General features: G+C 47.8%; 1 protein-coding gene across 1 annotated transcript in view; it reads right to left on the reverse strand.

Annotated features, from left to right (window-relative positions):
• The window catches only part of SDK1 (sidekick cell adhesion molecule 1), a 936,924-nt gene that overhangs the window by 336,103 nt on the left and 588,350 nt on the right, over positions 1 to 12,471 (reverse strand). Inside the window, exons 14-15 of the mRNA XM_060260466.1 lie at positions 10,710 to 10,812; positions 6,446 to 6,622 (exon numbers count right to left, since the gene is read on the reverse strand). Coding sequence (XP_060116449.1) covers positions 6,446 to 6,622; positions 10,710 to 10,812 — 280 coding nt within the window. The remainder of the gene's footprint in view (positions 1 to 6,445; positions 6,623 to 10,709; positions 10,813 to 12,471) is intronic.

Consider the following 12,471-nt stretch of genomic DNA (forward strand, 5'->3'; position numbering starts at 1 on the left):
CAAGGAGGGAGAGGAGCCTCAGCCAATAGAAGGGGGAGAGGCTTGGCTCAGGAACTCTGCTGTGCGATTGAGCAAGCCTGGCAGAGCAAGCTGTGATGCAGAAAGAAGCAAGAGAGAGGGAGAAGGGAGCAGATGACAGCCAATTGCTCAGGGGTCCGATAGGCGTCCTCTGAGAGCCTGATTCAGCCTCCGGGCCGCATGTTTGACACCCCTGAGCTAGTGTCCTGAAACAGGGTGGATTCTACTGTGAAAACAGGACTGTATCACCAGGGATTAAAGCAACAATCAGCAGCAGCATTCCATCCTTTGTTAAAATGTGTATATGTTTAACCACAATGAAACTCGTACTTGGGGGAATGCTGCTAGAGCAGATGGCCAAGCTAGCACAAAATGGCGGATGGTTATTTGGCAACATAAGCGCTTCCTCGTTTCCTCTTGGCTCTGAATTTATAGCATCCCATGGAATCGAGAAGAGGGAAAGTCTTTTTCCTTTCAAGGTTCTGTTTAACATCATTTCAGCAGATTTCTTCTTTCCCTAACTCTACTATGGCCAACCCTCAGGGGGCACCAGGAAATCTCGCATTCTTCTAGCGGATCTCCAGACAACCAAGATCAGTTCTCCTGATGCAAATGGCTGCTTTGGAGGGTGGACTCTGTGGCATTATACCCTGCTGAGGTCCCAAAATTGCCAAGTATTTCCCAACCCAGAGCTGTCATCCATACCAAACAATGTTATTAAGATTGTATACAAAAGTGCAGTTTCTGGCTAAAAAGCTGAATTTACCATAGAGTTTTGGCCAAATACAGAGTGTTGCCCCGATGTCCTAGATGTGATGACATCACTTTCAGGTTACATGGGCAGTGACAAAGACCCGTCGCTGCATGTCAGATGGATTTCTCTCTTTTTTTGGGGGGGGGGGTAAGTTCCCCCCTGGCCAACTAGCTGAGTGGCAGCAGAGAGGTAGGGCTTGTCAGCATGGGACTCCAGCCTCCACCAGGAGGGGACTGGCAACTCTATCCCCACCGTAGATCTCATGTAGCCAACTCCTTATCTACTGCCAATGGGTCTCAACAGGGGTGGAATTCTAGCAGGAGCTCCTTTGCGTATTAGGCCACACCCCCTGATGTAGCCCATCCTCCAAGAGCTTACAAGGCTCTTTTTGGTAAGCTCTTGGAGGACTGGCTACATCAGGAGTGTGCGGCCTAATATGCAAAGGAGCTCCTGCTAGAATCCCACCCCTGGGTCTCAAAAAGTCTCAGGTCACCTTCAACATTACAACCCCAACCCCCTCTATCTGGTCTCGAGCTCTCCATCAGCGCCAAGTGACGGACCATATCAAAAGTGGCTGATCGGACCGGGGGAGCAAGCAGGGAGGCTACTTCCCTTATTGAGCTACACCCAGGAGGGCAGCCATGTTGGTCTGAAGCAGTAGGACAAATTCCAGTCTTAAGAAAAGAAGACCATAGATTTATACTCCACCCTTCTCTCTGGATCAGAGTCTCAGAGCGGCTTACAATCCCCTTTATCTTCCTCCCCCGCAACAGACCCCCTGTAAGATGGGTGGGGCCGAGAGAGCTCTCCCAGAAGCTGCCCTTTCAAGTACAGCTCTGCAAGAGTGATGGCTGACCCAAGACCATTCCAGCAGCTGCAAGCAGAGGAGTGGGGAATCCAACCCGGTTCTCCCAGATACGAGTCCATACACTTAACCACGACACCAAACTGGTTTCCTTCAAGGTGCCACTGAACTCAACGTTTGTTTCTTTCTTGAGCTGCAGGTGGAGACGATGCCTCAGAGCGGGCTCTGTCCTAAGGGCAGGCCTGTTGCCAGACTGAAATGGATGGAGGGCATCCTTTTGCAAGGAGGTGTGAAACAAAATTACCAAACGCAGGGGTGGCGGCGGTTAGCAGCACATGTAAACATTTATGCAACACATTTCAGCTCAGCGCTTGCTTAAAGCATCTTCTAATAGCCACCGCCAGGCAGCGTTGGGTATTAAGGATCCAGCCGACAGGTGGTTACTCCTGGGAGTCTGTTTCAGTCCCTACGCAAACAAGCAGGAATTGGGAAGGCAGGGGGATAATGCTAGGTGGTGAAACATGCGAGACCCAAATACCACAATGTTTAACAAACAGTTTGTTAAGTGCTTGGAGGGGAAGTTGGGGGCGGCGGGGAAGAGAGCAGGCTGGTTTTTCTTTTCTTTTTTAACTCACTAAACACCCACAGAACATCTTGGGGAAAATTAGTTAAAGGCAAGCTTATTTGCTAAGGGAAATAAACCAGAAATGTTTTTGGAAAGATTTCTCCAAGAGCACGGGAAAGGAGACAGAGCCCCAACCGCAGGTAATTAGAGAGACAGGGAATTAAGAGAGGATTACCAAGAAGGCGAGGAAGATTATGGGAGACTCCTTGTCAATTTTTTTTTTCCTTTTTGTTTAAAAAAAGGAAAAGAAAAAGCTTTCTGCCTTGGCCACAAAAGACCAGCTAAGTCAAGCCTGCTGTGAAGTTTGACTTGTGAGTAAGTGGCACAGCTGGGGGAAAGAATGCAAGGCCCAAAAGCTGACAGACAGTTGGAGCCTGGGGACTTCGGGCCGAGCTGAACATTCAGTGGCAGATTGGGGCCTGAGAGCTTCCTATATCTTCTCTCCCCATAATACACACCCTGTGGGGGTGGGTGGGGCTGACAGAGCTCTCCCAGAAGCTGCCCTTTGAGGGACAACTCCTGTGAGAGTTGTGGCTGACCCAAGATTCCAGCAGTTGCAAGTGGAGGAGTGGGGAATCAAACCCGGTTCTCCCAAATAAGAGTCCGCGCACTTAACCATTACACCAAAGTGGCTCTCTGAGAATCTGGTTGGCTGTGCAGCTTAAAACCACACCCCAGCGCTACAGTGTTGTTTGGCTCCCTCTCTGCCTCCTCTCCCCCAGTGTATCCTTAAGATTTATTCCTCTTATCCCCAGTTCTTGGGCTTCCTCCATGTATGTGGCAAGTTCTGACACCCACGTGGCCATTTTGAGGTTGCAACCATCACCCTGAGCCATAACTGAAAAGTTTACCAGGGGTTCGGAAAAGTTGGGGACCCCGATCCAACTTTTCAAAAAGCGTGCGCATTTTGGCTTTCAACGAGGGGAGAGGTTGCTTTTATTATTGTTATTTGCTTGCGTTGTTTCCCACTGCAGGTAAATTTGGACGCAGCAGTAATTTTTTCTTTCCTGGATAAGAGCCCACCAGAGAGCCTGGAAATTACTGAGAACCCTCTCCATTGTGTGGGGGGAAAAGATAATCTGCTTTCTGCCTGACTTCTTGCCAATTGTTCTCGCCGAGACGAAGCATGCAAAATAAAGAGCGCGCAAATGGCAAGAGGCAGTCAATGCAATTTGAGGAATATATGGAGATGGAATCCACAACGAGATGGGTCTTTAACAGGGTGTCATTTTGAGCTTTGTTACTGTACATCCAAGAGAATCACTGTTATTAACTCTCACTTAATAGTGGAGACATTTGCAGCAGTTTCGTTTTTTTGTATGGCTTGCGCTATGCTGAGAGCTGGTCTTCTTTGGTCCGCTCTAGTGTTTCTGAAGTTTGCAAGTACCCTTCAGGAAACACAGGCACTGGCTGCTTTCAGATACCTACATTTGCATGCTGGAGGTGAATGAAGATGGCTGACTTTTTGCAAATGAAACAGGCAGTGGGAGACAAAGGGAGACCTCCAAGGAGCCAAGCTGAGCAGCCAGCCTGGGGTGCTGGGCCCGTTGTGGATGGGTCAGAGTTTAGGGGGAGGACTCCTGACTTCTTCAGTTAAAAGGATCTTGGGTAACAGAGTTGGGAGGAGAGAAGGAACACAAGCTGGAGCAGGTAAGGAAAGTTAGAAAGAAAAATAAGGTGCAAAGCGCCTGGAAAATCCTGATTATTTCTTTAAGGCATCGCTGATATGTACGCGGCAGCTCACAATCATCAACACCATAAATTATTTGCATCAAAATAAAACAGTAAAAACAACAAGCCGAGAGTGTAGAACCAGCCTCCAGTTGCCAACTTCAAGGTGGGGCCCAGAGATCTCCCTGCCAATTGCAACTGGTCTCCTCTCCAGGTGACAGAGATCAGTTCCTCTGGAGAAAATGGCTGCTTTGGAGGGTGGAGTCTCCCACATTACACCCTGCTGAGGCCCTTCCCCCTTCCCAAATCCACCCTCTCTAGGCTGCACCCCCAAATCTCCAAGTATTTCCTAATGCAGAGCTGGCAAACCTATTAATCAGCCAAAAAATAGTCATAAAAGAGAGCTCAGATGAGAAGATCACAGCAAAAAACCAATGGAGAACCGTCTCACCATCCCCGGGCCTAAAGAAGTCCGTCTTAAGACAACCAGAGACCGGGCCTTTTCCATAATGGCCCCTACATGGTGGAACCAGCTGCCGGAGGAGGTGAGGGCCCTGCGGGACCTTACTCAGTTCCGCAGGGCCTGCAAGACAGCCCTCTTCCAGCTAGCCTACACCTGACTGGGAAATAAATGTAGCTTATTAAACGCCTGTTAATTATATTGCTGATGTTAAGGTTTTAAGGTTTTTTAGGTTTTAAATGTTTTGACTTTTAAATGCTTATATATGTAGATGTCAATTTAAATTCTGTTTTATCGTTTGTTGTGAGCCGCCCTAAGCCATTTTTGTGGGAAGGGCGGGATACAAATCATAGAATAAATAAAATAAATAAATAAAAAATAACACTCCTGAGTGAAAAGCCTGGATCAAAAGGAAGTGTTTGGGCCTGGTGAGGCTGAAGGGAAAGGGCAATCCACAGATGAAGGACGGCTACCAAAAACGCCCTGTTTCTAGTCACCCCCCTTCTCACCTCTGTCTGGAGATCTGAACTAGAGAGAAGAATATGCAGCTGCTGTTTGGCTTCACAACGAAAGGAGTAGCCAGTCTATTCTCAAGATTCCTGTCTACCTTTGAAGACAGTCTTGAAGTCTCTACAGACAACGTTCTAAGTACAGGAATGGGTAAAAGGTTCTGAAGCATGTTTTCCACCCTGGATGTCAACCAAGTGCATGAATTGACTCCAGAATGAGGACAGAGCAGGGGGGGGGGGGAATGGATAGTGTTAGAAGAGAATCTAGGCTTGGCACTGAAGAAGAGATGCTGTAGCCCCCAAAGTGAATAATACCAGAACTCAGAGATGAACTTAGTATACAGCAGGGGTGGAGAAAGGAGCTTCAGGTATCTCCTCCCAGAAAATGTACGTGTAACCAGCTGGCATGAAGAGATGAGATTTCAAAAATATATTAGTGCACAGGATTACGTCTACAAGATGGCTCCATTAGAATACCACCTTCTCTTAGGTCGTTTTCGCACTCACCTTCCGCCGGCGCGACCCCCCTCTTCACCACGCAGGATCTGCGCGGATTTCGCACTAAACGCTGCGGAGCAGCCAGAAAAGCCGGAAGCTCCCGTCGCAAAAGCCGCGCAAACGCCAAACTGCTTTTTGGCGGTTTCAGTTTGAGCGGCTTTTGCGCCGGGAGCTTCCGGCTTTTCTGGCTGCTCCGCAGCGTTTAGTGCGAAATCCACGCAGATCCTGCGCGGTGAAGAGGGGGGTCGCGCCGGCGGAAAGTGAGTGCGAAAACGACCTTACATGATGGAACAGGCATCCTTGCATTTCTCTTCTGCTAGATGTAAAGGGCTTCATTTACATGGGGGGGCAGGTCTTTTTCTGAGCAGGAACGCACAGGAATGCAGTTCTGGAGGGCTTGGTGTCAGGGAGTGTGGCCTAACATGCAAAGGAGCTCCTTCTGGACTTTTTCTACAAAAAGCCTTGTGTGAAACAATGGTGACATCAGGGGTGTGAGACCTAATATGCAAATGAGTTCCTGCTGGGCTTTTTTTACAAAAAAAAGCTGGGGGGGGGCAGTATGTTGCTTCTCTAGAGACCTGTTCAAGGCAGCTCATGAAGTTAAACTTGGCAAAAATAATAAAAACAGCATCAAACAAAACTAAGAAAAACAACCAGAGTGCAAAAGCAACACAAAACATTTAGCAGCCTAAAATGGCCCTCATAAAACAGTTCTCAGAAGCAGACTCTAAAAGCAATTAAAACTAACGGTGAGCTCCTTTCAAATGTATATAGAAGTCATTCATGCTGATGACCGTGGTCAAACTGAGCTCTTAATGTAGAGAAAGTCAACTGCACTGGCTCAAGGACCGCAGGGCTTGAGCCCAGTGTGATGCTAGGATGACACAAAAAGCATCAGGGCCTTCCCCAGCTACAGACAGAAAGCGGGGTCTATGTAGTGTTGGCCCCCATGGCTGTGTAATGTATCTAATCCAGGCTATATTACTTTGTTTTCACAAAACAAACAGAAAACCAAAATAAAAAAAAATGACAAGAAGACAATAAAAGGAAGATGGTATTAACGGGCCACATTGCATCCAAAGCCACATGACACTAGAATACTCACATCACTTCCATCCGAGCCACTCTGGAATCGTTTCCTCCAAAGGAAGTGACCTCACACGTATAGTCCCCGATGTCACCGGACCATGTCTGGCTAATGATGAGGGTCCCGTCTGTCTCGATGGCGATTCGGGAGCTGCTAGATGGATTTATGACAACGTTGTCCTTCTTCCAAACATACCTGATTGTCACAGTATTTTAAATACCGTTAAAGTCAGCTGTCTATTTTGTTTAAAATTACGAAAATATCAAGTGCTGAAATTATACGGTAAAAACAGAGCTGAATAATCATACAGAAGAACGATATTCACTAACAATCTTCCAGGGGCTCATTTGGATGCAGGAAATGTCTGACAGGCCTGCAATACTAATAAAATGTATTCGAGCTCAAGATGAAAGGTGCAATTCTACTTCTCTGAAATCAATGGCCAATTTCCCATTGATTTTTAACAAAGGAGATCTTGCAGAGAGAATAGCCGACATGAGCTGGGCTGGGTTTTCCGTTTCCAGGCCCTAGGTGTCAGAAAAACAAAAGGGGAAAGGCCATTCGTTTTTTCTAAGTCATCATTATTGTTTTCGCTGTGCAACACAGAGGAACAGGCTGCATTTGCGCCTGGGTTCTGCATAGTGTTTCTTCCCAGGTCTCCCACTAACAACCAGCCACCACTCCTCACTCATAGCAAAAAACAAAACGCTGGCATCGTGTGCAACTTGACACTACTTCTGGGGGGAAACTGGAAGCGATGTCACGTCCCTCTAGGGATCAGTGGAAACTCTATAGTTTTACCATAGAGGGTTTTCTCCCCACGTTCCTAAAGTGACATAATATTGCTTTCAGGTTTTCCCTGGAAGTGATGTCAATCTGCACAACTTGGGCCCCCCAAGTTTGTAGGCAAACTTGTTTGGTGTAGTGGTTAAGTGTGCGGACTCTTATCTGGGAGAACCGGGTTTGATTCCCCACTCCTCCACTTGCACCTGCTGGAATGGCCTTGGGTCAGCCAGAGCTCTCTTGTCTGGGAAACCCAGGTTTGATTCCCCACTCCTCCACTTGCAGCTGCTGGCATGGCCTTGGGTCAGCCAGAGCTCTCTTATCTGGGAGAACCGGGTTTGATTCCCCACTCCTCCACTTGCACCTGCTGGAATGACTTTGGGTCAGCCAGAGCTCTCTTATCTGGGAGAAGCGGGTTTGATTCCCCACTCCTCCACTTGCACCTGCTGGAATGGCCTTGGGTCAGCCAGAGCTCTCTTATCTGGGAGAACCAGGTTTGATTCCCCACTTGCACCTGCTGGAATGACCTTGGGTCAGCCAGAGCTCTCTTATCTGGGAGAACCGGGTTTGATTCCCCACTCCTCCACTTGCACCTGCTGGAATGACCTTGGGTCAGCCAGAGCTCTCTTATCTGGGAGAACCGGGTTTGATTCCCCACTCCTCCACCTGCAAATGCTGGAATGGCCTTGGGTCAGCCATAGCTCTGGCAGAGGTTGTCCTTGAAAGGGCAGCTGCTGTGAGAGCCCTCTCCAGCCCCACCCACCTCGCAGGGTGTCTGTTGTGGGGGAGGGAGATAAAGGAGATTGTGAACCGCTCTGAGACTCTTGAGTGGAGGGCGGGATATAAATCCAATGTCTTCTTCTTCTTTAGTGTCCATGTGGCTCTGATCCGCAGATCTAGATACTTGCTGACTGAGGCCACAAGTCACTATTTATTTAAGAACTGGCATATTTATTGGGCATGTATTTGGGGACATATTTATTCACATGTATTTGATAACAAACTCTGTGGCACTAAGAACACGTCCTTGTTGTACATATTGCAAGCACACATCAGTTCAGAGAAAGGCAATGGTGATTCCCCAAACAGATGGACTCCCTCTCATCTGACTTTTCCCTTTGCTTTCCTTAGGTTTGTCATGCCTGTGGTGGCTAGCCCTCCTAGCCTTGGACCCAACCCCGCCCCCCTTTAGAAACTGAGGAGTGAGTGAAAAAGTGACCACCTCTAGCGACAGTCTAGGACGGGGTGTTGAGCTTATTTGCTATGAGGGCCGGATCTGACATAAATGAGATCTTGTTGGGCCAGGCCATGTTGTGCCGGGCAATGTGTGTACCTATTTAAGATTAGGTAGCAAATATATAAATTTTATAAAGAACACAGACAGACGCAAATATATATATATTTTTAAAAAAAACTTAAAACATTCTTAAAACTTTAGCATTCATTGATCTTAAAGATGCTTTCTTTGTATTTCTCCCATGGGATCCAGGGAACTGGGCAAAGGAAGCTCTGGTTCTTTTCTTCCTTCCCCAGGGGACTAAAGAGGGGGAGCCTCAGCCAATAGAAGGAAGAGAGGCTTGGCTCAGTAGCTCTGCTGTGGGTTTGAGAGAGACTGGCAAAGCAAGCTATTCCTCCTCCCTTCTTCCCCAAGGAAGGAGCCTCAGACAATAGAGAAAAGAGCTCTTTAGTAAGCTCGAGAGTCAAAGGCTCCTTAGTAAGCTTGAGAATCATGGAGTAAAAGGACAAGTCCTCTTGTGGATCAAAAACTGGCTAATTAATAGGAAACAGAGAGTGAGTATAAATGGGCAATTTTCACAGTGGAAGATGGTAAGCAGTGGGGTGCCACAGGGTTCAGTACTGGGTCCCATGCTCTTTAACTTGTTCATAAATGATTTGGAGTTGAGAGTAAGCAGTGAAGTGGCCAAGTTTGCAGATGACACTAAATTATTCAGGGTGGGAAGAACCAGAGAGGATTGTGAGGCCCTCCAAAGGGATTTGTTGAGGCTGGATGAGTGGGCGTCAACGTGGCAGATGAGGTTCAATGTGGCCAAGTGCAAAGTAATGCACATTGGGGCCAAAAATCCCAGCTACAAATACAAGTTGTTGCTGTGTGAACTGGCAGAAACTGACCAAGAGAGAGATCTTGGGGTCGTTGTAGATAACTCACTGAAAATGTCAAGACAGTGTGCGATTGCAATAAAGAAAGGCCAATGCCATGCTGGGAATTATTAGGAAGGGAATTGAAAACAAATCAGCCAGTATCATAATGCCCCTGTATAAATTGATGGTGCGGTCTCATTTGGAATACTGTGTACAATTCTGGTCACCGCACCTCAAAAAGGATACATCAGTTCAGAGAAAGGCAATGGTCATTCCCCAAACAGATGGACTCATTGGAAAAAGTCCAGAAAAGGGCAACTAGAATGATTAAAGGTTTGGAATGCTTTCCCTATGAAGCACTTGGGGCTCCTTAGCTTGGAGAAACGTCAACTGCGGTGTGACATGATAGAGGTTTACAAGATCATGCATGAGATGGAGAAAGTAGAGAAAGAAGTACTTTTCTCCCTTTCTCGCAATACAAGAACTCGTGGGCATTCAATGAAATTGCTGAGCAGTAGGGTTAGAACAGATAAAAGGAAGTCCTTCTTCACCCAAAGGGTGATTAACATGTGGAATTCACTGCCACAGGATGTGGTGGTGGCTACAAGCATAGCCAGCTTCAAGAGAGGTTTGGATAAAAATATGGAGCAGAGGTCCATCAGTGGCTATTAGCCACAGCATATTATTGAAACTGTCTGGGGCAATGATGCTCTGTATTCTTGGTGTTTTTTTGGGGGGGGGGGGATGGCAAAGTGGAAGGGCTTCTAGCCCCGCTCGTGAACCTCCTTTCTTTTTTGGCCACTGTGTGACACAGAGTGTTGGACTGGATGGGCCATTGGACTGATCCAACATGGCTTCTCTTATGTTTGCTCTGTAGCTCCTGTGGAACTGAGCAAGCCTTGCAAAGCAAGCTGTTATGCAGAAGGAAGCAAGAGAGAGGGAGAAGGAAGCAGATGACAGCCAGTTGCTCGGGGGCCTGATAGGAGCCCTCCGGGGGCCTGATTCAGCCCTCGAACTTCTTGTTTGACACCCCTGCTCTAAATGCAAACATTCCTATGATCCCATTAAACGTTGTTCAGTTTCATTTTCATTAAGAAGCAGCTGCTGACATCTCTTTTATTGATATTATATTAACCTTGACAGCAAATCATGGAAAGTTGTATTGAAGTCATGAAGTGAAACCACAGCTCATTGTAAATAATATATAAGATGAAGTTGAAAAAAGGGGGCTGGGGGGGGAGAAACAGGACCGGCATGATTTATGGCACAACCTACAACCTCACAACGCAGCCATCCCAAATACGAGCACCAAACCTGGGCTCCCGATAGTGCTCCCCTAACACTGCTAGGGATGATCTGTGGAATGAAGTTCAACCAAATGGCTGTGGAGCTCACCAACCTGATTGAAATCCTTGGGTCGTGGGCCGCCTCGCAGCGCAATGTAGCTGTGGTCCCCTTAATAACGGTGCTGTCCTCCGGAGGGTGGACGATGGAAGTGCGATCTGGAAAGAACGTGATTTTCAGGTGAAAATTGCCAGCTTCCATGTTGACTCGGGCCTTTGCCCTCCAAAGGCAGTGAGTCGGGTCGTTTGTCTTTCCAGACAAGAGAATTTGCGTTCCTTGCGCCCCCCCCCCTTCCCCACCGCTGAAAGTCCCACACTCTCAATGATGAGTGTTTCCCGGAGAAAAGCTTAGTACAGAATCCTGTCCCCCTTTCCCAATCCTGACTTAATTTCCCACTGGATTCCACTTAAGTCGGAAGAGCGCCGCACGGATTAGAAAAGCAAATTCTATTGCTGAGAGGAGACTTGTTCTTAACTGTGATTAAGAATTTGGAAGGCATCTTTGGCCTTCCCTCCTCCCCATCGTCTCCTACTGTCAGAGCCCAATTCCCACTTTGCCATGATTAAGGAAGATGGCGACAGTGTTGATTTTAACTGCGATTAGCACCAACCTGGTGAGGGCATTGAGCCACTACAAAACAGGTTTGCCCTCAAGTGCAGCAGATTTCGGACTGAAGACATGTTCCTATGGCCAGTACATGATCTCTGAACCGTAGTTAGAGGGAGCAGGGTTCTGGGTGCTTATATTCTATAAACATATTACCTGTTAGCTTTGGGGTTTCTCATAAAGGACAGGGGTCGTTTTGTAGAAAAATAGATGGTGGAGCTCATTAGCATAACTGATTAGCATATGGCACCTCCCCCCCACCAGCCAAAAGCGACCTGATGCAAGAAAGGAGAGCCCCGGGTGAGTGTGGGCTACTTGGGGATGCCTAGAGATCTAGCCAGCCCAAGCAGGCCTCGCTCAACTGGGGCTCTCCTGGGCCACCCCCCCCCCCCTGCACAGTCAAAAGGCCAGCAAGCCACCCGCCACCGAAAATCACATAAGAGGTGGAGAAAGGAAGTCCTTCTTCACCCAAAAGGTGATTAAAATGTGGAATTCACTGCCACAGGACATGGTGGTGGCTACAAGCATAGCAAGCTTCAAGAGGGGTTTGGATAAAAATATGGAGCAGAGGTTCATCAGTGGCTATTAGCCACAGCATATTGTTGGAACTGTCTGGGGCAGTGTTGCTCTGTATTCTTGGTGCTTGGGCGGGGGGGCAAAGTGGAAGGGCTTCTAGCTCCACTTGTGAACCTCCTTTTTTGGCCACTGTGTGACGCAGAGTGTTGGACTGGATGGGCTATTGGCCTGATCCAGCATGGCTTCTCTTATGTTCTTAAAGGATGGTGTGGGCTTCTCAAAGGGTTAATGAGGGCTGCTGGGGGGTGTGGCAAAGCCCCTGGTGGCTGGCTGGCTGCCCGCTCTCCTAATCCAAGGATTGTTATGCAGCTGCACCTACTATTCAATGGACAAGGTAGGTGGGGAGGAGAAGGGGGAACCCTCAGAAAGGTTCAGGAGCTGTGCTCCTGTGAGCTCCTGCTGAATTCAAGGCTTGCTTCTAAAGCTCTGTTGTTCAACAGCAGCCAAGAAACAGAGTTCACTGCAGCAAGCAGGTAATATTCAAACTATCTCAACAGACAGTGCTTGTACACGTAGGGAAGGGGCTGTAGACCGCATCAGCCGAATCCAGGCTCAGGAAGGTATGCGTGCAAACGGGCATCAATGTCCCATGTCTCTGAAGAAAGAGCAAGGAGGTTTCTATACCAGAATCAAGT

This window comes from Heteronotia binoei, chromosome 20, assembly GCF_032191835.1.
Source record: "Heteronotia binoei isolate CCM8104 ecotype False Entrance Well chromosome 20, APGP_CSIRO_Hbin_v1, whole genome shotgun sequence".
NCBI lineage: Eukaryota > Metazoa > Chordata > Lepidosauria > Squamata > Gekkonidae > Heteronotia > Heteronotia binoei.